Consider the following 24,964-nt stretch of genomic DNA (forward strand, 5'->3'; position numbering starts at 1 on the left):
ATTAGAACGGAGCTGAAAGGAATAAAACCGAAACGCAATCCCGACCATAATAGGCACGGATTATTCAAAGTCTCAAAAAGTACAAATAAAAAGGTAAAAAAAGAAAGTGTTTGGTGTGCCTAATAGGATCCGCCCGGTCCGCCCCTCAAATCGGGAAAATGGTAAAAGAAATCAAATTGGTAGAAGCAAAATCACCATCTATGTGAACATCATAAGGGTATGAATAAAGCAAGGGAGAGTCCCAAAAGAGGGTCAGATTAGGCTAAATAGACAGAAATAGTGAGATGCAGACGAATTTCAGTAATATAAGAAACTCTCGCTAGTCTTACAGGGGATACAAGGTGAGGAGAGAACTCAATCCTTCATCCTCTTAGAGTTTGCCAAAGTGGCGACCGAGTAGGAACTAAATAGATAAAGAGAAAAGGCCCTAGGGTTAATAGGATCTAGCGATTCAGATTCAATTTCAGAGGTAAGAAACACGAAACAACAGGAAGTTAGACCTCTCAGAAAACAGAGGGAGGCAGAGTGGCAAATGGAGAAAAAACTGATAAATCACGCGAGGACAGTTTATGTTATAGCATTTTCCCAGGGACAGATCTCATTGAGGCCCTGGGCAACAGAATTCACATAATATATCCAGAAGACTTCCCTCTTCCTTCTAATGGTCGTGGAATCCTTACCCGCAGGTGTATGTATTTTTTCCACAATGATCCATTTAAGATCTTGGTCTGAATGGCCAAATTCAGTCCAATGGGAAACCAAGGGGCCCCTGATTTTTTTAGACGGATGTTGGATTTGTGTTCACCCATCCTAAATCGACATTCCCTGCCAGTCTCACCGATATAGGTCAAGTCACATGGGCAAAAGATCGCGTAAATGACATTCGAAGTTCGACAATTTGTCATTTCCCTCAACTTGATGGTACGTTTATTGATGTTAATATTTTGTCTGACCAAGGCTTTGGGACATGCTTGACACGAGCCGCATCGATGGTTGCCTGTAATGGGGGAAAGGCCAGTGATGGACATTTGACGGGAGGAGGGAGAAGGTTCTAGTATTTTGCCACGAACTAGATGGTTCCTGAGATTTTTGTTCCTTCTAAACGCAAAGAGAGGTTTGGGTAGTCGGTCATGGTCATCCATGTTTAGGAGATACCAGAGAGAATTAATGGCCTGGTGAATTTTGTGGTTAATGTTTGAATGTCTAGTAACACACACTAACCGGTCCGGGGCTTTTTCTTCCTTATGTTGGAACATCGAGTCACGGTTATAATACCTGGCTCTTTTAAAGGAGTTCTTCACCAGTTTAGTGGGATAGCCCCTGTTCAAAAGTTTGGTTTTCAAGATGTCAGACTGGCAGAGGAAGTCACTCATCTCAGTACAGTTTCTCCGGAGACGAAGAAACTGGCTGAAGGGAATGCCTTGCCTTTGACAGCGAGGGTGGTAACTGTCGAATTGGAGCAACGTGTTCTTAGCGGTGAGCTTGGTGTATAGGGAGACAAATAAATGGTTGTCCTTGTGCTCAACCCACACATCAAGAAATTCAATCCTGTTGTTACTGGAGTGGACAGTAAATTTCAGATTATCATCAGCAAGGTTGGTCCATTGAACAAAGTCGTCCAGGGAGGTCTGGTCACCCTTCCAGATGAAAAAAATGTCATCTATGAAACGGGACCAGGCAAAGACATTCTCGAAAAAGGGGGCAATCTCGTTGTAGATGTTGATTCTTTCGAACATACCCATATATAGACATGCCACACTCTGGGCACAAGCGGCCCCCATACTAACTCCTTGGGTTTGTTGGTAATATTCGTTGGCAAACTCTAAGAGGATGAAGGATTGAGTTCTCTCCTCACCTTGTATCCCCTGTAAGACTAGCGAGAGTTTCTTATATTACTGAAATTCGTCTGCATCTCACTATTTTCTGTCTATTTTTGTTTATTTGGGTTCAGAAAAAATTTATTTCTGTCTATTTAGCCTAATCTGACCCTCTTTTGGGACTCTCCCTTGCTTTATTCATACCCTTATGATGTTCACATAGATGGTGATTTTGCTTCTACCAATTTGATTTCTTTTACCATTTTCCCGATTTGAGGGGTGCACCGGGCGGATCCTATTAGGCACACCAAACACTTTCTTTTTTTACCTTTTTATTTGTACTTTTTGAGACTTTGAATAATCCGTGCCTATTATGGTCGGGATTGCGCTTCGGTTTTATTCCTTTCAGCTCCGTTCTAATATGGCCGCCTATATTGTCAGCTTCCATTGCTTTGTGTCCAGAGTCCTTTCTTTGTTTTCGAACTCTGGGTATCCACACGAGATCCTCTATTCTGGGTTTTGTGATTGGTCCCACTATATTTAAATTCCGGGCCATTCAGCCTAGACTCTACGTGTTATCCCGGCTCATCATTGCTGTTACTTTTTCACCCGAGTGACGTGTGTATCAACGGTAAGATCTCCCGTTTTCAGCCCCCTCGTTTAATCGCTCCCGTGTCCCTGCACTCTGCTTTGGGCGCCTTAATCTATCAGCACAACTAGTGCAGTTCCTTGCTTCTGTAATTTTGCATTATTTTTTAGTTGCGTGTATTTGTAAAGACCTTGCTTTTAAACAACTTAGTTCACCATCTAAAAGGTGCCTCACCAGGAACAGCTTCAGCCCTTTTTCCCCATCCTTTGAGCTTGTTGTATGGACTGCCCTCTTGCTAGCACTTTATGTCCTGTGAACTTAGTTCTTGTCTCTCCTCTAGGCCCTGCCTTATATGTCCGGAGTTGAGATATTCCCCATTCTCACCTGCATAGCAACGACTGCGGAGGTCCGTGTGCGGTGCGTTTAAGCTTACTGTTCCGCCTGATGGTGGCTCTCCATGTTTGGTAAGCGTCCTACCTATGGTAGTCAGTCCGACTTGTAGCAGTGCCTGGACTGTATGCCAGTTGATTCTAATTTCCATCACCCCCCATCTTTTTGCAGGAACATTTTCTAGTGTGGTTTCGGCCCTCTTGATTCGCATATCTCCTATTCTTAGGAGTATCCATCCTTGACGCTTTACATTTTCCTTGAGAAGCCTTTTACCTGTCACTCTGGAATACCGTAATCAATCGGACCCAGCTGTGGGTAATCCGCACTATGTTTCTTACCCATATTTACCCCCTTCTTGGACTGTCTAGATCGTTTTTATGGTCATCTTACTTTATTGTTTCTTTCCTTACATAGAACAGATGGGCTGTCCCATTTGATTAATTTTTATTGCTCCCGGAATATCACCTAGAATAGCTGATTCTCTATAGCTGACTTGATTTAAAGGTATTGCCCTAGCTGTTTGATTCTTGTTTATATTATCTTCTTTCAACCACTTTAGCATATGTGTCTCTTCTATCCGTTGGTGGTTAGCTGGCTAAATCTGCACTTTCTTGATATCTTCTTCTTTGTAGCACTGGTGTTCTGTCATCGGTTTGCGAACATCCTTCGTAGCTCCCCTCGCCCCCCTCATTTTTATTATTTGGTCATTCTTCGGTTATTTCTGCCCCTGTTCGATACTGTCCTTTATTGACCACTGGGGCTCGAATACTCATTCTTGATCACTATCTTTTTGTTCTGATTCCACTTCACTGGGTGCACCTCGGTCTTATTTATTCAAAGCAACCTATCATTTTTGGCTCTGTTATCCATATATTATCTATTTTTGAACCTGGACCTCACTGACTCGTATTTCAGATCTTTATTCCTTGGCCCCTATGTGACGTTAGTTGCTTTTTTGTATTATTGAGAGTGTTGAAGGAGATACTATGATGTCAATGCATTGTGAATAGAATGTTCTTTAAAAATTTTGATTTTATGTTCTTTCCCTTTTTTATGACTCAACTACAGGTTTCTTTTGTGTTGTCCCACACGCCTTCTACCACCGTTGCCCTGATGAAGGTGTAGCCTTGTATGGGCAAACACCGAAACGTGCGTTGGCTCTCATTTTCTCGTGCCACCAGAAGATTCCATCTGTCCCTAAGAACTGGGAGCGCACGAGCCTGTTTGAATTGCCATCCTGTTAAATGCACACAATGTTGTTGTTATTTTTAAACTTAACTGAAAATTAACGTGTATATTTTTTGCATTTATGTTTGTCCCGTCCTATACACGAGTATGATGTATGAATGAGTGTGTGTATGTTTGTTTCATGTGTGGGACTTCCACATATCTGTATATTGGAGTGTACTTTATATTGCTTATCCTTTGTGCGAAGATTACCATCCTGATTTTTGTTATCTAAATAAATTACGTTTTGTTATATTTTCCTTTTTGTCTCTTTATCTTCCAGAGTCAGTTTCGGTCCTTGGTTTTTTTCTATAATCCTGAGCCATGATTGGGCATATTGAAATCAATCTAGTGTAGACAGTTGGCTTTGTTCTTCTCTCTTGACACGTTTATCTATGTCACCCTGTTTGCAACAACTTCACTGGCTGCCCGTTATTAAATGGATTAAATTCAAGCCCCTTACCTTTGCCTACAGAGCTCTTGAACATAAGGGTCCCCTCTACCTAAGGAGGAGACTCCAGGCTTATTCTCATACTAGATCCGTGAGATTCAACAACTTAAAACTACTTAACGCTCTCTGGTTTTGAAAAGCTAAGAGAGGTGGAACATCTTTTGTGTACCTCCCGGCCAGGCTCTGGAATGCTCTCCCTCTAGGCCTTCGGTTAGCTCAGTCCAAATTCATTTTTAGGAAAAATTTGAAGAAGTTTCTTTTTCAATTTGCCCTATAATCTTTTTTTTTTTTTATTTCACCTATTTATCGGTCATTGGCGGCTAGCGTTGGGACGCTTCTTTAGAAGCAGCTCTGCGCTCTATAAATAAGTTTGTATTGATTATGGTATTGAAGGGTAGACTATGATCTTGACTTGGGGATCTAATACAGGAATATTTTGAGATGAACTAAATTTGTGCTGTATTGATGTTGACTGCCTGGAATGCCTTCAAAGTGGTGTTTAGGGGGAAATGTTTCCGCTTAACAGTAGACTAGAGACCTATCTGGGCCCTTCTGCAAGAGATACTCGCCAAAGACATTTAAAAATATAAAACAACATAAAGGGAGACTGGTAAGCTTACCTTATTGAGCAAAATTACAACCCTGCGGGGATAACTGAATCTATTATCCACAGAAAGATCAGTGAGGACACTTTAATAGCTTAAACAGCATTTCCGTGAACAGGCCAAAAGCAGACAAGCTCCTGACTGCCACGCTGCGTTGGCTCAGGTCAGAACTAGAATACCTAATGTTTCGCTTGCTACTATGTAGCACCACCTCACTTTGTAGGCTGTGTCAATCTTATAGCGAAACAATTGTCCATATTCTCTGTCATGTTGCCCGAACAGCATGCATTATTAAAACCACAATTCCGGCTCCTGGGTACAAGTTCTTGCAGGCTTACAGTAACGGCTTGCCTCAAAGCATAGCACCCTATACTGGCAGCAAGATTTGTGAAATACCAGCAGCCAGTTGAAAAACTACTGCACACCGTAGCTTCATGTGAATGATTGCAAACTTCAGAGGTCTTTACTGGGTATTCGCCGAATTCCCTTTCCATTTTTTCTGTTCTTCGCTATGTATTATAATTTTTTGATGAAAGAGTGGCCTAATCGATACGCGAACTAACAAACTGGCACTACACACGTTATTTTCTTTCAACACCACTGTTGAATTTGAGGACCAGACGTCTGATATATAGTTGACTGAGATGACTGTTTTGGTGGCGCTATCGATTGTTGAACTGTAAATAAGGATTTATTTTCCTTTTTGATAATGAATTAGAGAATTATTTTTAGCACCCGATGAACGTTTGGTTATTTGTTTTATTCTCTTTTTGTGCCATTTTTGCCAAATTAAGATTTGTATATGATGTATGCATGATCTTCTCGCATGTATGATTTTAATTAACTAAGACATGAATATATTTACCTCTGACTGCTTGCCATGGGTCAACATACAACATCTGGAAAAAAGCGAAACTGCTGAAATGTATTTCCTTTTTACTGGCATAAATAAGGGCGATTCCGTAGATGATCCTCTATTAATGCATTCCTTTAACATATCCTAGGTAAGGGAAGCAGGAGTGTGAAATCTTAAAACTCATATCAGAAGTAGAAGTGTTGATGCTGTTTTTTAAAAAATTGCAAGTTAACAAAGCCCTGGTGTTGAATGGGTTAACTAGTGCTTTTTACACATGCTCGTGTATTTTTCTAAATACACAAGCTAGTTAGACCTGTAGATTTCTGCTCCTTGTACAGACCGATTTCTCTGCTCACTTTTACATCTCAAAGTGCTTCCTAGTTCAATAGAGGGTAATATACCCTTCTTGCTTCACCCAAATTAGTCCAGATTATTAGAATCCTGCATTTGTTGAGAAAGTTGGTTAAAAAAAAAAGATTCCTTTGGCCTATAAAAGGGTTTGACCATGTGAATTGATCTATTGTACAATATGTTGTTTATTTAAGGCGTGATTGGACCTGTGATGCAAAAATGTATTTGAGCAGCTTATGCAAAAGCCAAATCTAGAATAGTAGGCAGTGGTGAGTAATCTGCATTTTTCCCTCTTGATAGAGGGGCCAGAAATGGGGTGCTGCCTCTCCTCTTTTTATTGACGGTGGATCCCCAAAAGTTGAGGGAATGTTCCTCATACTAAAACAAAATAAAATCCACATATTTGCTTATGATATCTTGAGTGTGATTAACCATGAGATCCACCCTGAAGTTTCTGGAAGTTCTAAAACAATACAAAGAAATTTCTGGATTGAAGGTGAGTCTTAAACTCAGAAAAGTGGACATGGGGCAGGGTCGGAAACAAAAGAGGCTATAGAGTATTTTGCCATTTAGATGGGTGAAGTATGAAATTAAATATCTTTGAAAGCATATCACTCCTATAAATCAAGGTATACAGAAAGCAAATTATCCAGTCCTGTTTGAGGAAATTAAGAAAAATGAACTGAGATGGTGCCCACGATTTATCTCTTGATCAGGAAAGGACACTGTAATATAAAAATGAATATCCTATCACAATTAGATTTATTGCACGTCCAAACCTTAGCACTTCCCAAACAAGACGTAGGTATGTTGCATACTATCTATAACATCTATATTTGAGGAGGATGAAAACCTAGCATCTCTAGGAAAATGCTGCATGAGCACAAAGATATAAGGAAACTGGGCCTGCCGAATTTAAACTCCTGCTTCTCTCAGTAGTCTGACTTTGTATGCCATTTAAATGATCTCTCCAGGAACTGTACAGCATTGGCCTCACGTTGAACAAGCCCAATTTGGCAGATCCCTTTGAGACCCCCTTCGGTCACTGTAAGAAAATAGGTTATTAGTTGTGAAGGATGGGAGTCCTTCACCAGTAATAAGCCAGTAATTGTCTTTTGATTTGGAACGCGAAACTCCTCGGATTGCTTCGGCCACGATTGCAAAAAACAGTTGGGCCCAGACCGTTGATCTCCGCACCATGTTATCAGTATAAGAGGATTAATTCTTACTCTTACTAAGTAATCAATGTCATGTATCCGCCGTGCTGTGTTGACTGTTTGTCCAATAGAGTTCTTTTCACTTCCCCAAAGAAATTATTGTCTTTGAGCCATTGTGCTGAGTTGGATGATACTGTCTAGGTCTTGTTAGCTGACCGTGTTATAAATTATGTGTGGGATCTAAACATCGACTTTTACTAGAGGACTGATGTTGTTGGCTCACTTTATCTTCAACAAACTCCAATTTTGAGTCTTGTATTTGTAATTTTTCACATTCGTTTTTAGACTGTATGTATTGTAAATAAGCCCTTGTGCACTTTATTCACTTGTCACATTGCACTGTGCTGTTTGTGGAGCACCTGCAACATGAAATATTCAACTGTGATTTTCGACTAAAATTGATTATATTGAATTATTGCAAGAATAATAAATTGTATTGATATGCTATACCAATAATTTTTTTATATGGTTCTCATTGGCCTAGGGTGGATAGGCTTTCTTCTCTCTCCAAGGGGATCATTGTGTTGCATATCTGAATCACTACCCAGACCCCTAGGATTACCGGGTTGCCTCTGATTTGCGATATGCCGCATCAGTAAAAGCAGCTACATGTTATAATTCACCAGTGCAACACCTCTGAAATCAATGATGACAGAATCCGTATGCAGTACATTTTATAACTTACCATTTAAAGTTCATGGTGGTAAAAACATTCAGTAGTGTTTGTTTTCTGGTAAAATGTGCATTGTCAACCATCCAGTTTGTGAATAAAGCATTGAATTCAATACATGCGTCTCTTAGCCTTTGTTTTATTTTTATTAGACAGTAACCAGAATCTCCACCTTTCTTGCACACTTGTTGTGTCCTTCATTATTGTAATCCCGAGAGTAGAGGTCTTGCGAGCTCTGGGTTTTTTCATTTGGACCTTCATTGAGAAGCCACTACCAATCAAAGCTGAAAAAAGCCTTAATTGGTTAGTTCCACTAAATGGCATTAAGTCAGTGATGTTTTTGTGTTGGCATACCTTGCAGACTGAACTATGTGTAGACTATTGTTTGTTTGATGATGTGAGATTAGTGCTCATTTCAGATGTGAGCACTAAACTCACACCATCACTCACAGATCTGAAGCATTTCAAAGTGAAGTATTTTATGGCAGTACAGTCAACCCCAAATAGTATGGGGACTCCCAGCCGCTATCAGGTAAGAGTTTAGACTACATATATACAAACTTGTTGGTCCTTTATGCAGAGATTTGTGGCAGAAGTGCTCAATTTATGTTAAATATGATCGTGGTGGTGAGGAAAAAGGATGGATTCATATTGGACACAAAGTAAATATAAGAGTCCAGAAGAAATGCACATTGTTTTATCTCTAGCGGTGTGAACTAAGTGTATTCTGCGTTGGCCTAATTATGTGAAATTTTGGCAAAATTACGCAAAATGTAAATCGGCACTTTGCGCCATTTTTGGCTCGATGATGCATTTAAACAAAAACACTACGAACAGGATGTTCTCATTTGGTTCACGTTCGTTTGCTGTAAATGTTTACCATCATCGGGCCCATTTGTGGTAAACTTTTACTCTGATGGCACGTAATTACTTGAAGTGGTATAATGGTGTAATTTCTGATCTCAAAATTGCGCCAACATAATTAAAAATGTGTCCAGGCCTTTTTATCTAATGATGACTACAGTGCACTGTTAGTGTTAAATTGACAGGCTGTATGGAAATATTATTTGATATGGCCAGAATTGCATTAAATTGTAACGTAGTGTGCATGAATTGAGTCAACAGCCGTTTGCTCAGATTTAGAAACCAGGCACGTGCTTCTTGGGTGTGGATTCATTTTAAAGATTCTGTTTTGTGAGCTATAACTTGTCTTTCTGACATCCATCTAGACTACAAGCAGGCTGTTGCAGGCTGTGATTTGCACATATCTAGCGAGCAAGTGTTTGTGTACCACCATCTGCTTAGGAAACACAACATGCAGGAGACTAAAGCTGTTGGTATCCTGTTTAAATCCTAAAACGTAATTGCACAGTTTTGCTATAGAATAGTGACCGACTTAAGTTATCTATTGTATTGTAATTGAATTTATATAGCGCTTACTACCACTGATGAGGCTTTGAAACGCTTTTTTGGCAAGTAGCACACTACTCCGGAACCCATAAAGGATTAGTGGTGAATTAGTATAGTGAAATATGAAGTAATTTGAGCGCTGGATATGTTGGTCTGTTATTTGGATTGAAAAAGAATAGTGGAGAGATAAGAGGGAAGGGTCTAGAATTAGCTTTTTTTATTTATTATTTTATTATAATTGTTTTTTTGGTGGGGGGGGGGGTTTAGCCATAGGCGGGAGTTTGGGGTGAGTAAAGTGGAGGTGGAGAGCAGTTAGTATAGGGAAATGCTTGACTGAGTAAAATATTCTTTTTTCTTTTTCCTCCTAGCTGCTTCTGACAACGCAGTTTCCCTTTAAGCTGAGTGGGAAAGTGCTGCAGGTTCTCATCAGCATCTTTCTGTATCACGATTTCTCAGTTCATAACTTTATTAAAGGACTTCAGGTATGGTAGACTTGTGCTTCCCCTCCTATCTCCACTGGATAAGTTATCTCTTCTCGTAAGCGCTCAAACCGCAAGGCAATCTCTAACCTTTTCTGCTTCCTTTTTCCATTTTGTGCTCCCCAATTGTGTTTAAGCTGCCTCAAATCATTATGCAGCTGTCATGTCCGAGCCTCGTTATTCCATCATTTGCATTAGTTGTTCCTTGACATGGTGATTGAAGATCTTCAACCCCTTTGGAAGCAGTTGATGCTCACAATGTTAAAGGACAGATCCTCGTGCCAGCTTCCCCTGCGACATTTCTCCTGTCCAGCTTGCCCACAGTACTCTACCTTCTGCTGCCTGTATACCTGCTGCCCTCTGTGCCTCCTCTCCTCATTTCTTGCTCTGTTTTGCCCTTTTCTGCTTGTTTTTCTGGCCTCTGTTTTGCCTATTTCTGCTTGTTTTTCTACCTCTGCTTTGCATTTTCTGCTCTTATTTATGTCCTCTGTTTTACCCCTTTCTGCTGTTTTGCCTGTTTCTGCTAATTTTTCTGCCCTCTGTTTTGCCTTTTTCAACTCGTTTCTTCCTGCAGTTTCCCTCCTCTTGAAGTTTCCCTACTCCCGCCACCCAGCGCTCCACCCTCCCCCAGGACCTACTTAATGGAGGCCACAGCGTGACCCCATTGAGCAGTTCCTCGTGCCAGCTCCCCCTGTCACAGTTCTCCTGTCCAGCTTGCCCACAGCCTGCTACCCTCTGCTGCCTGTCTACCTGCTGCTCTCTGTTAATGCCTCCTCTGCTCGTTTCTTGCTCTGTTTTGCCTTTTCATGCTCGTTTTTCTGCTCTCCGTTTTGCCCTTTTTTGCTCATTTTTCTCCCCTCTGTTTTGCCCTCTTCTGCTCTGCCTTTTTTGCTTGTTTTTCTGCCCTGTTTTGCTTTTACTGCTCGTTTTCCTACCCTTTGTTTTGCCTTTAATTCTCTTTTTTTCTGCCCTCAGTTTAGGCTTTTTCTACTCGTTTTTCTGCCCTATGATTTGCCCTCTTCTGCTCTGTTTTGCCTTTATGCAAATTTTTCTCCCCTCTGTTTTGCTTTTTCTGCTCACTAATTTTTCTGCCCTCTGTTTAGCCTTTATCTGCTCATTTCTTCCCGCCGTTTCCTCAAGACCTGGCTTTTCCACAGACCTTGTACCCCAATGCCCAGATACCCCCAGGGGTGATGGATTCAGGTGCAGGCCCAATCACTCTGACTCAAACAGCAGGGCAGCGGGGCAACAGTAGTAATACAGCAGGACAGCATTCCAACAGATAGGCAGTCCTTTCAGCAACACAACAGACCTTCTTCCTGGCATAGTCCCCACAGGTCCAGAAGAGTACTGAAGAGTTGGTGTCTGAGCTCCATTATTTATTCCTGGTGTCTCCTTTGAAGTGGGAGAAGCTTCTAGAGGTTTCCCTTTGAAGTACACAGGTACCACTCCTGCATTGACTCCAGACTAACTACAGCCTTTTATGTGAAGGCAGGACACAGCCTATTCAAGTGCAAGTAGGGCTGTGCCATCTGCACCCTCCCTTTCTGCCAGTGATGGCCCCTCCAAGATCACCTAAGCTTTCTATTGTGTGTGGCTGTCTAGGAGGAATACCCAAAACCCAGCTGCAACCTACACCCAGCCATGTGACCCAGAGACAGACTTAAGGCACTAAATGGCTAAGGCAAGAAAATGCCTACTTTCTAAAAGCGGCATTTTCAAAATTGTAACTTAAAATCCAACTTTACCATAAGAGAGGATTTGTCATTACAATTCCAGAGACACCAAACATTAACTGGGTACCTGTTCCCATTTGGAAGTAACAGATTATTCAATGTATATAACTCCAGTGTTATCCTATGATAGAGGTACGCCTTGCAGGAGTGAAAAATGAATTTACAATTGTCTTCACTACCAGCACATGTAAAACCCAATAGTATACGTTCTACTTTTTAAATACCCTGCACTCTGGGCTCTCCCGGGCCTACCCTAGGGGTGACATATATGTATTAAAATGAAAGCTTTGGGCCTGGTGAAAATGTTTATTTTGCCATATTGGGGTGTCAGTGTAAAACTGCACACACACAGACCTGTTTAAAGGGCTACTTAAGCAGGTGGCACAATCAGTGCTGCAGGCCCACTTGTAGCATTTCATTTGCAGGCCCTGGGCACAGGTACTGGCACTTTACAAAGGACCTACCAGTAAATATAATATGCCAATTGGGTTTAAGCCAATTCTATCATATTTTAAGTATAGAGCACAAGTACTTTACCACTGGTTAGCAGTTCACTGAGTCGTGAAGTCAGCAAAACAGGAGGGCTGAAGGCACAAAGTTAGGGGGAAAGCCACTCCAAGGTGCCAGGTCTAACACATGTTCCTGCACCCCCCCCAGCTGAAAGTGGAGAGAGCTACCCATCCCCCTAGGAGTACTCATCACGAAGGTGGAAAAACCTGGAGAGACCATCCGCATTGGCATGGTTTGTTCCAGGGTGGTGTTCCAATGTACTGTCCATTCCCTGCAGGGAGATGGACCACCTCAAGAGGGGTCTGTGGTCTGTCTGAACCAGGGAGTGATCTCCAACCAGGTATGGTCTTGACTTATTCAGTGACCAGACCACTGCAAAGGTTTCACTTTTTATTGCACTTCACCTCTGTTCTGTGGGAAGTAACCACCTGCTAATGAATGATACAAGCTGATCCAGGTCCTCTTAGTTTAGCTATGAGAGCACCGCCTCTATGCCATGCTCTGAGATGTCTGTTGGCAATATGAATCCTTTAGACAATTCAACGGCCGTGTGCATGGGTGCTGTGCACACAACTGTTTTCAGGGTGTCAAATGTTTTCTGGCATGCCTCCCTCCAGATTACCTATCTGGGGTGCTTAGAAGTCCGCTCTGTCAAGGGAACAACAGTGGTGCTATACCCCTCGATGAATCTCCTGTAATATCCAGTGAGACCTAAGAAGGCTCTCACCTCGATCTGGGGATGGGGAGGGGGTGGAAAAGGAGAGGTGGGTGGCTGGGCAGCGGCGGGTTCTCAAGTCAGATTGGTCTGGATCTTAGCCTGGATGGGCTGCACCTTGTCTCCTCCCAGGTATAACAAAGTGGACTGCGGAACCCTGCCCTGTCTGGCACTTCCTGACCTTGATAGTTAGGCCTGCCCTCTTCTCAGCCTTAAGCACTTCCCTGAGATGGTACAAATGATTCTTTCCAGCTGGAGTTTAAGACCGCAATGTCATCTAGGTAGGCGGCACTGAAGTCCTTCCAACCCAGCCAGGGCCTGGTTGACCAACCTCTGGAAGGTGGCAGGGGCGTTAATCAACCTAAAGCGCATTACCCGAAAAAGCAAGTGCCCTTCTGGGGTAGAGGATGCGTACCTCTCTTTGGCCCCCTCGGTCAGAGCAATCTGCCAGTTCCCAGAAGCTAAGTCAAACGTACTGAGGAACTAAGCATCTCCCAACAGATCTATGAGCTTGTCAGCTTGGGGGATGAGGTGTGTGTCAGTCTTGGTGACCGCATTGAGCCCCTGGTAATCCACACAGAACCAAAGATCTTTTGTGGAAGCTGGAGGAACAGCTTTGGGCACAAACACCACTGGGCCTCCACCTCCTTTATGTTCTCTCTCAACTTATCAGATAGCCTCTAGATATTACTCTTTACAGGCATACTGGCACTAGTATCAATATCGTGTGTGCACCATGTAGTGAGCCCTGGGGTAAGGGAGAGAAGAGAGGCAAACTGCCCCAGGCTGATACCCTCCACTGATTCATCCTGCTCCTTGGAAAAAATGCAGGTCTAGGAGAGGTTCACTCTCCTACACTCCTTCATCTGTGACCTAGAGCACGGTTACCTTAAACCTCTCAAAGTGGGGCTTGAGGTGATTGACATGCAAAACCCTCAAGGGTTCCTTGGAGTCTTGAGGTCCACCAGGTAGGTGATCTCACTCTTGTGTTTTTCACTTCATAGTGCCCAGACCAGCGGTCTTGTGGTGCCCTGGACTCTACAGGCTCCATCACCCACACTTTTTAACCTTGCTGAAACTCGACTAGTCACCTTCTGGTCGTACCACTGTTTCATGACCTCCTGGCTGGCTTCTAGATTCTCTTTAGCCTTTTTCCGGAAGCGCTTCCTGGGTATGGAGTGCCAGCATTTAGCTGACCACATCCTGGGCGGCTTTCTTTGGAGCTTGGTCCCAACCCTCCTTCACCAGATTGAGAGGCCCTCAGAAGTTGCCTGTACAGAAGTTCAAAGGGGCTGAATCCAACCCCCTTCTGCAGTATGTCAGGAGGATGTCCCACTTCCACCTCAAGGGCTGTGACACACTCATGACCATGCCCTTCAGGGTCTTACTGAATCTCTCAATAAGCTTCTTAGTATGAGGATGGTTGGTGTGGAGAATTCATAGGTTACCCCACACTCCTTCCACTTGGACTTGATGTATGCTGACAGTTGGTACCATAGTCAGAAACTACCTCCTTGAACAGCCTCACATGGGTTAAGACCACCATCAGTGCCCTGGCCTCCAGGTGCCGCCACTGACCTCACATGTATAGCCTCAGTATATGTATATTTTGCCAACATGAAAGAAGTACTGGAAAACTAATATGTTAAGTGGAGTCTGGTTGGTAAATAGTGTCGATCATCTTTAAACACTACTCACTGTTGGAAATATGTCTACTGCAAACATCCTTACTTCTTGATAAATGTCATCCTAATTACTATTGATTCATAGAAGCGTCTACCTATAACAAATAACCATAAGCTAATTTCCTTATACCCCTACTAAGTATTGAAATATGGGTGCAAGTTTCAATAAAAGATAGAGGCACTTTGAAACAGTTGCGTAAAATTTGAATCCTGCCATGGATTGCATGGTGCAGGACAGGATAAACTTGTATTAGTAGAGGTCTGAGGATAGGTGAGTACTGGGAAATTGGTGCTTTAGGTAAGTATGGGTAGAGGTACGTTTTGAGTGGTCTGCCTGTTTCTCAGCACTGGGTTGTCCGCTTGTAATACTGATCTCTCCAAATTGGTATATTAGTCCGTTATGAAGATTAGGATAAAGGTACATTGCGGGAACTCTTTTTGGGTTTGCCCACTCACAGCCTTTGCAAACCATTTCAAATGCTCTTGTGTATTTATTGTTATTAAGTTGATTTTGGATTGTCAAATGTTATTTATATGCAGTGTACATGATGGATGTTATGGCTTAAATTGTACATCTAAGATTAACATATTTGGGAACTAATCAATTTTCTGTTGATTTATTTTAACTTGAGTATTACAATCAAACTACAGTATCCTTGCACAAAGCACATCCCATTTAAATTATATAGCGCTAATATATATATATATATATATATATATATATTTTAAGTTTTGAAAGATCGTGGCTTATTTCTTCAAACCACTTGAACACTTCCAACTGACCCAAGTCTGGCCACTGTGCCATGGCCAATAAGGATCCCCCTAATGGTTTTTGGCAAATTGATTCCTCTTACATGTTGGTTTTCTGATATAGTAGCCCCTAGAGATTCTTCTAAAAATATGGTTTGCCACTTTGTTTTCCAGCTGTCTCTAGTGGAGCATTTCCACTCTCAGCCCCTCAGTGTGCTGTGCTGTAGCCTCCAGGAAGCCCGGAGAAGAATCCAGATCTTCTCACATGCAGACTGTGAAACCCTCCGCCAGCTGCCTTCCTTCATGAGGTAACAAGACCCTTCACAAAACGACTGGCTTTAATTTACTATCGAAGCAGTGACCTAAGCGATGGATTTATAATGGATAGTAACAAAAGAATTGTGATATGCCATGACTGTAACTTTGAATGGGTGAGTAAAGTGTAACATGCTTGAAATGGTTTTGTTGGTGCTGTTTTGGTAAAATGTGAGAAAATATTACATTTGAGGAGGTAATGATCTCCTTGGCTATAACTAGCAAGAGAGAGTATACTTGTTTCTTTTGCTAAGAAGATATAAAGCCAGAATTTGTGGACATTTTTCTTTAGAAGTGCTTTTGTGAACCTTCTTTGAAATCTAGGTTCTGAACATCTGCCATAATTAATTTATTTAGAAGTTTTATATAGCGCTGGCCAGACTCGAGGGTATTGCAGCGCTTTACAACAGTCGCATTGCAAAGACCACAAATACAAATAACAAACACAATGAAAGTATCAAGCATGGACAATGAGTTTCAGCAGGTTAAATAACCAAGGGGCAATGACGACTTGAGGTGCCTTCGCCGGGTGACATAGTCTTGGGTCGCGCTCCCTCCAGGGAGTAGCCATCAGCTCTTCTGCGGCTCAAGTCCCTTCGCTAGGGAGCATTCTAGGAAAAGATTTTTGAGCTGTCCTTTGAATTTTGCGAAGGTGGGGATAGTTATGATGTGGGGGGGTAGCGTTCCAGATTTTGGGCGCGTTGCCCGCGAAGGACCAGGCCGCGGTTTTTTGTTTGCGTGCTTTCAGCGGTATGAGTAGTAGAGTGTTCGAGCTCTGGAGGTTTCTAGTCTGACCGGCTTTTTTGAGTTTGGAGGCCAGGTATTCAGGTTTGCTTGTGTGAAGGGCTTTGTGGGTAAGGCAAGCTGTTCTGAAACTGGCCCACAGTTCAACTGGGAGCCATTTTAGTTCTCTGAGTGTAGGTGAGATATGGTCGAATTTTTTCACTCCTGTTATCATTCTAGCTGCTGCATTTAGCATTGTTTTGAGGGGAGCAAGGTGTGCCTTTGACGTGCCTGAGAGGGCTGCGATCCCGTAGTCTAATCTAGATAAAACCAGTGATTGGGTGGCTAGTTTAAAGATCCTTGTGGGGGGATGAAAGGTTTTATTTTGTTTAGAAGCTTCAGGTTGAGAAAGGCGCTCTTGGTGGAGTTCTTAATGTGTTTGGTCATGTTCCGTTTCGGGTCTAGAGTGATGTCAAGTGATTTTATGGAGTCCGCTAGGGTGATGTTTCCGTTGAGCGCATCAATCGCATTTAGCCATTCCGCAATTTGGGGATTCTCTTCTTTGTTTGAAATGAGGAGTATTTCAGTCTTGTCTTGATTAAGTTTTAGGTGGTTATTCGACAGCCAGTGTTGGACTTCTCTAAGCGTGTCGTTAAGTCTCTGAATGTCATCACTGGAGGTGCTTTCCAGGTAGATCTGTGTGTCGTCCGCATACAGGTGGAAGGGGATATTGGCTTTTCTGAGTAGGGTTGTGAGTGGTTCCATGTAAATGTTGAAAAGTTGTGGGGAGAGCACAGAACCTTGGGGGACTCCCCTGCTGACAGGGTGTAGGTCGGACGCACATTTTTTTATTTTATTCTTTGGGTGCGATTGTGGAGGAAGGAGGAGAACCATTGTAGGACCACCTCATGTAAACCTGCCCTTTCTTGAAGCGCCTTAATGAGGAGTTTGTGGTCGACCGTTTCGAAAGCTGCCGATAGGTCTAGGAGAATGAGCAGGCAGCATTTGTCCGCATCTAGTGATTTGTGGATATCATCAATGATGTTAAGGATCGCAGTTTCCGTGCTGCAGCTCTTTCTGAAACCCGATTGGTAGGCGTTAAGGAGGTTGATGCTCTCCAGGTGTTAAGTTAGTTGCAGAAGCATGCATTTTTCTAGGGTTTTGGATAGGAGCGGTAAGTTAGAAACTGGTCTTAAATTATTCAGAAGTTTTGTGTCTAGGCCTGTTTTTTTTAGCAGTGGCGTGACTTGCCCTACTTTGAGACAGTCAGGGACGACTCTGGATCTCAGGGAGCTGTTTATGATCTTGCACCAGAGCGCGCAAGGGAGAATTTAAGCTTTTTGGTCAGTTCTGGAGGAAGAGGCTCTAAAGTGTGTGAGGAGGGCTTGGATGTGGAGATCAGGTTGACTGTCTCCGCTTCCTGTATAGGGACGAAAGATTTCCAGTCCTTTGAAGGGGGCTTGATTGTGATGTTCTTGGTCGCAGGCGAGATGATCTTGCTGAGGGAAGTGATGTTGATGTCTAGTGAGAGCTCAATCTTGTTGATCTTTTCCTCAAAGAAATTTGCGAAGTTGTCGCAGAGCTCTTTGGAGGCTTGTTCTGAGGGGGTAGCGGCTTTGGAAGTTTGTTGTCTAATGATGTTAAAGAGCTCTCTGGGCCTGTTTTTAGTGTTATCCAGCGTGGTGCAGAAAAATTAGATTTTTTCGTTCAGGATATGTTTTTTATACTTCCAGCGAGCTGCTTTGAGTTGCTCGCGGAGGATGGCGGAAGGATTGCTTCTCCATAGTCTCTCTGTGGCTCTTAGTTGTCACCTTTCAGACTTGATGTCAGTGTTAAACCATGATCGTGATGGATTGCTCCGTTTTTTTAATTTTTATTTCAGGGGGGCTAATTGATCCAGAATGGAGGTCATATTTGAGATGTAGTGCGAGGTGAGATCAGTTGCGGAGAGGTGATCAGAGGAGCTGGGGGGGGGGAGCGAGCTTATCTGTTCATCTAGGGCCGCTATGGAAATCTGCGATAGATTTCTGGGCCATTTGGGGGGTCTTGTGGAGTGGGCTGGAGTAGAGCCTTTTGGTTGATATGGAATAGGATGTTTTGGTGTTCGGACCAGTCCACGGGGAGGATGTGGTCGATCGTCACTGTCATTTTGAGCGATAATAGCATCTAAGGTTGCTCCTTTCTTGTGCGTTTCTTCTGAGCAGAATTGGGTCAGATTGTTTTCCTGAAGAAGATTGTTTAGGGTTAGAATTAGTGGATTGTTGGCCTCATTCAAACGTAGGTTTAAGTCACCGAGAATTAGGTTGTTTGAGTCCCCGAGTGAGCAATGGGCAGTCAGGTCAGCCAAGTATTCCCCGAATGCGGAGGTGTTGCCTGGGGGATGATATAGAAGATAGCAAAGAATTGCTCTATTGTCATTTGTCTTGATGTTGGCGGTAAGACATTCGATGGTGCTGTAATTGAAGGTGTCCATTTCTAGAATGGCAATGTTGTTCTTATGTATGATTGCTATGCCTCCACCTCTTTGGTCTTTTCTGTCCTTGTTGATGATAGAGAAGCCTGGGGGCACCAACATATCTAGGCTTGGTGCATAATGTTATTTATCTCCATGCTGGATTTCATATTGACTTCCCTTTCCTGTTAAGGACTGAGTAAAATCTGGCATCCAGATTCTAAATATTTGTTTATTTGAAAGTTTTTATAAAGCACGAACATGGCCCTTACGGGTATCAGAGCCCTGTACAAAGTGGTGAAAGCACTAATAAAACCAACACAATGGTACAAATGAAGTCAACACACTATCAAACAAAGGGGGGGGAGGGGAGACAATCAAGGTCAGGGACCATAGGAGTCGGCCCAACCAGTACAGTTTCAGAAGGGCCATAGAACGAGATAATTTAACAGACAAGCATAAAGTAAATTGAAACATTGGTGTAAGATAAGTATAAAATCTGCAGACGGGGGGGGCTTTAGAAGGAGTACAGGTTGATGCTGTTAATGTTCACTCAAGAGTAGCCATTTGACATGTTCCTTGAAAGATGCGGTGGAAGTATTGGATCTGATCTCGGGAGGAAGAGCGTTCCAAATTCTTGGAGCAAGTCAGGTGAAGGCACGGTTGTAAATAAATTCACAAACAATGCAATTATCTCTGCAGCAGTCCAAGATAAAGACTGTTTCAGTAATTTATGCACGACTAAATAACCATTTGGACCACTGAGCGAAAAGAGTCCGAAGGACTCAGAGGGGGACGTTTCTAAACATATAAAGTAGCAGAAGCAGGTGAAAGTGATATTGTTTATTTGTTTTTTGAAAGACCGAGAAACTTTCAGGAATGCTCCTAGGTTTTTTCACAGAATCTTTGGTATTTGGAGCTTCGCTCAGTTCAGAAGGCCACCAGGAGGGATTCCAAATAATGGAGGCACCTTCTAAAAGGAGCAGCTCAGAGGTCATCCAAAAAGCAACAGCTGAGAGATAGGCATGAAAAATAGAGGGAGCTTCAGAAGACATGTCAGCAAAAGAGACAACAATCTGAGTGTCATGTGTCTGAGATGAGTCTTGTGTTAGAAAATGGTCCTAAATTCATTAGGAAAGGGACTACAACATGATTTGTTCGGTAGAAGGTTATGAAGGAAGAAGTGGTAACTAAGTTATTGTAGGGAAAGATTAAATCAAGATTACATTCTGCTTTGGTTGTTGGGGATGCACTCAACTGAGTAAGGCTTAATGTGCTCATGTTCTCAATTAAATTCCTTTAGATTTGTTAACCAGGTCACACCAAATGTAAAAATCCCCAAATAATTGAAAATTAAAGGATTTAAGTATTAAAGGAGAACTTTCTCTGCAAGTGCGATGTCAAAGTTGGAGGCTGTGGCAGGGGGGCAGATACACAAGTAATTCAATAATGGAAATCTTGGACGAGTACCTTATTTCAAACAATAATGTCTCTGCAACGTTCCAAAAGTAGGCTGTCTAGGGCCATCAATTAGAAAGAAGACTCCAAAATCACTCCTAATCCTCCACCTGTGAGGTTAAGCCTTTGTAATAATCCAACAATCAGGGGGTAGGCTATTGCAATATCAGGGCCAGATGAATTCAGGAACCAAGTTTTTGATATAAACAAAATATCTAAATTGAGTGGGTCTAAAAGTATTGCAGGTTTGTCCACATGGCAGGGAGCTGAATGAGAATTCACTATCATACAAAGTGCCTGGGGGAGAAAACTGATGCTAGTCTATACTTACTGCTGAGTCATTTGGACAAAAATAGTTGATCTTACATGAATGAAAAGCTGGCAACCTGCTTGTCAGCTGTGCAGGTCCCAACATATCTGCATGCAAGGAGTTAATCTAATGAGTAAGACCAGCAGGAAGGACAAATGGCTGCATGCCCAGTGCCTGGAACTGCTCTCCACTACTCTCAAGGTAGGGAGGCATGCAAGAGCAAATGTGCAGTTGTCGTGGAGAACTGTGGTGTCATGGTTGCACTCTCACCCCTTTCAGTTTATCTTGCTTGTCCCTCTCCCTCTCTACACGTGTGTTGCCTGCATAGTAGTGTCTTTCCATACAGTCAGTGGAAACACTTGAGTCACTGTTATCAAGCTTTCAACTGTCTTGGTAATAGAACGTTTGTCACTCAGTTAGTTTCACAGCTCTTTGTTTTTTAGGTCGAGACAAAAGTGTAGTAGCATTGCAGCTTGGCGAGTGAAAAACATGTTGGAGACATGAGGCTGAGGAAGAGTTAGACTCAAGGAAATAGTCTATGTACATTTGTGTGTGTCTATGTTTGCATATATTGGCATATTAAAGCCCGTCCTATTGACTTGGCCAATGCTTGCTTTTTTAAAATGTGCATTTGAACTCCAGTTAAATTAATTGGACATATGGCAGAACTAGATTGCTTATCAGACGTGAACACCGATGGTTCCAGCCACACCATGCTAAATCCTTCGGAATCCTGAGCGAGAACTGCTCTACAACCGCTACTCCTTCTTGACTCTGAGCCCTGGTGTTGGGGGTGACAGCGGAGACCAGTGGCTAGAGGTCTAGAGCTGGATTTTGGCACAGGCATGGTCTGGAACAGCCCGGCAGCCATATTTCACAGGTGCACTTCCTCCTCGAGACAGGCCCGTTTATGGTCGAGGCAGACTGGTGTGTAGGCGACCTGGTTGACTTGATTGCGGCACTGCCTGCTCCTCGACTGTAGACTGCACGTGGCCCTGGCGGCCTAGCCCATATGGATTGGAACCGGAGGCATTACCCCAGCATTGGACAGTATGGCTCGCTGACTGACGGTCTGAGGAGAGCACCGGTAGGGACCATCTTGTGGGGCTGACGCTGCGACCTGGTGGCTGGCCCTTTCCCTTTGTAGTGCCCTTCCCGGAGGGGTGTGAGGGGCCACCGTTAGCACTCATTGGGTGCGAAGAAGCCCTGCTGGATGGAGGTGCTGCAGGCCAAGACCCAGCGGAGAACAGCCTGTGTCTGCCTCTGGTTAGCCTGTACTGCCCTGCCTTGGGAAGGGTCCACAGGCACTGGGGATTGCTGACCCCCCCCCCCCCCACCCCTCCAGGCAGTAAACACGGACAGTGTCTAGTGTAGGAGAGTAACCTGAGGTTTATTGCCTGTAGGCACTAAAAGCCAGGACCGGGATACCGTTATGGCGCTGGGGTCACTTGACGAGCACAAGGGGGACTGCGAGTCAGAGTATCTGGACCCATGGACTGGACCTGGCTGCTTCATTGACCCAGGTAAAGGCAACAGCGAAAGTGTAGGGACCCCTCTGCCCTGTGAGGAGCGATCAGGTGGTACGGGGTGAGCCCCAAGACCTATAGGGACGCCGCCATAGGCATAGAGAAAGCAGCCAAGCCCATAGAGCGCAACACCATGATGCAGTACACGACTCTGCAGGCTCCGTCTTTCTATAACGGGCAGAGAGGGATGGTGTGGAGGTCTTCCTGGAGTGATAGATAGTGAGATGATATGCTCGGAAGGCCTATCACGGTTGTTCACAGTTGAAAGAGCTCATAGGGCTCTGAATGCGCATTCACTCCCTTGGCCCCTCCTAGGGCTCTAATTGAGTGAATAATAACGATGGGTACTGCATACTGTGGGCCACCAGACTGGCAGAGTGATGCACCTTTGGGAGCCATGCCATATCGATCTACCCCGACTACATTAGCATGGTTCAGACTCAGAGGAAATCCTATGTGGAGGTGAAACAAAAGCTCAGCGCAATGGGGCTCCATACATGTTATTATTTCCAGTGCACTTAAAGGTGCTTGCATAGAGCAAGAGTACCTTCTTAGATAAACCAAAGGAGGTTTGGGCCTGGCTCACGGTTTGGGACAAGACAGGTATCCAACCACCAGAGACCAGGCACTAACAGCAGCCATGGATGCACTGGAGAGGAGGAGAGAGACTATGGATCCGGCAGCAGTTGTGTTCCTGAGCATAGACCTAGTTTGAGGATTACAGTCCAAGAGGACGGGACAATGGCCCGAGAGGGAGAGTCTACATCAGAGGAACTTGAGACACCCAGGGACGGCTCCTTATTGCTAGAAAACAGAAAACCTGTGCACACGTTTAAAGAGTCCGCAGTATAAAATACTGTATGTGATGAACAAAGAAATCAATTAAACAAGAAATCAATAAAACAGTGATCCGATGACGTGTTTTCTTTCTTTGTGGATTTATTCGGTGACCAAATGCCCAGCCAACACGTGTTTCGTCAGGGAATGAACCCTACGACTTCTTCAGGGCTAATGGGCAAAGAGGGCAGGAATGGTATATCACTCCGCCAGTTGTAATTCCGTCCCAGCTGAAACAGGGAAGTTCAATCCCAGGAAGGGCAACGAGTATGAATGGGTAAGTACCACAGTCAAATCACTTACAACGAAGTATGGGGTGAGCCTAGCGAGTACGCCAGAAAGACGGGAGTGTTGATACAAAATTATATATTTTTAAATTATTTTTATGTTAATATATTTCAATTGTCATTCCTTTTTCTTTGTTAATATTCTGATATTTTCGATGATTGTCAAATATCAAAATATTACCAAAGAAAAAGGAATATGAGACAATTGAAATTTATTAACATATAAAAATAATAAAAAAATATAATTTTGTATCAAAGGGAATTGATTCCAGTCATATGTACATAATTATCTAATATGTGCTGTTTTCATCTAAAATTAGGCCTGATGTTTTTGTAATAGCTAAATATTATAGATCTTGTGTTTAGCTTTTCTCTTTATCCCACTTGATATTTCTCCCCAAGATCCATTGTTTTTAGTAGGGGCCCCCTTTTTACCAAATTGTCACACTATGTTTTCAACCTCGGAATCAAAACGATCAGCGACGAGCTCAGGAAGGTCCTGAACACCTCAATCACCATGGCCACCTTCCCTGAGGACTGGACCCAGACTAAAATGAAACCTCTCCTGGAAAAATCATTTGCAGACCCAGCTGAATTAAAGAACTACCAGCCCATCTCTCTGCTCCCCTATCCAGCAAAAGTCCTTGAGAAAGCAATCAACCAACAACTCACTCACAACCTCCTGCACCCCTCCCAGTTTCGATTTCGAGCTAACTACAGCACAGAGACAGCCCTGATCGCAGCCACGGATGACGTCAGAGTCCACTTAGACCACGAGGAAACAACAGCCCTCATCCTCCTGGATCTGTCTCCTGCATTTGACCGTCTCCCACCACACCCTGATCAACAGACTCCACCACATCGGGATCCAAGAAAACACCCTCAAATGGATCACCTCGTACCTCACCAGCTGAACTGAAAGGCTCTGCCTCCCACCGTTCCCCTCGGAGCATAATCTGCGGAGTCCCCCAAGCATTGTACCTCAGCCCCGTCACCGTCAGATCACACAGACTCAACATAATTTTCTACGGCAATGACACATAGCCCCTCCTCTCACTGTCCGAAGACCCCGCCACCACAAAAGCAAACTTCCACAGATGCATGATGAACGTCATGGACTGGATGAAGGACAACTGTCTCAAACAACACCGAAAAAATGGAAGTCCTAATCTTTGGGAATAACACCTCACCATGGAAAGACTCATGGTGGCCTACGAAGCTCGGCACGCCACCCCACCCCACCAGACCCTGCACGCAACCTCAGCATCATCCTAGATAGCAAGCTATCCATGAAGAAACAAGTCAATGCAGTTTTATCCACCAACTTTCACACCTTCCGCATGCTCCTCAAGATCTTCAGCTGGCTCCAGAACACCAGAAGGGCCATCACACAGGCCCTCATCAGCAGCAGACTGCACTACAGAAACACACGTTATGTAGGAATCACTGCACTCCAGACAATACAGAACTCAGCGGCAAGACTCCTGCTCGACCTCACCAGAAGGACTTGCATCACACCCCATCTCAAGAATCTACACCGCCTCCTGATTCAGAAGAGATGTCAGTTCAAGATGCCAACTCAAGTCTTCAAAGCCCTG

The 24,964-nt window shown here is 43.5% G+C and overlaps 1 protein-coding gene across 4 annotated transcripts in view; it reads left to right on the plus strand.

Moving 5' to 3' along the window:
• The window catches only part of ORC3 (origin recognition complex subunit 3), a 293,597-nt gene that overhangs the window by 125,242 nt on the left and 143,391 nt on the right, over positions 1-24,964 (plus strand). For 3 of the 4 annotated variants that reach the window (XM_085611096.1, XM_085611093.1, XM_085611095.1), the window contains 2 exons: positions 9,952-10,065; positions 15,633-15,766. In XM_085611096.1, coding sequence (XP_085467222.1) covers positions 9,952-10,065; positions 15,633-15,766 — 248 coding nt within the window. The remainder of the gene's footprint in view (positions 1-9,951; positions 10,066-15,632; positions 15,767-24,964) is intronic. The other variant, XM_085611094.1, reaches the window with a different exon arrangement.

Source organism: Triturus cristatus, chromosome 6 (genome assembly GCF_964204655.1).
Source record: "Triturus cristatus chromosome 6, aTriCri1.1, whole genome shotgun sequence".
In the NCBI taxonomy this organism is placed as follows: domain Eukaryota; kingdom Metazoa; phylum Chordata; class Amphibia; order Caudata; family Salamandridae; genus Triturus; species Triturus cristatus.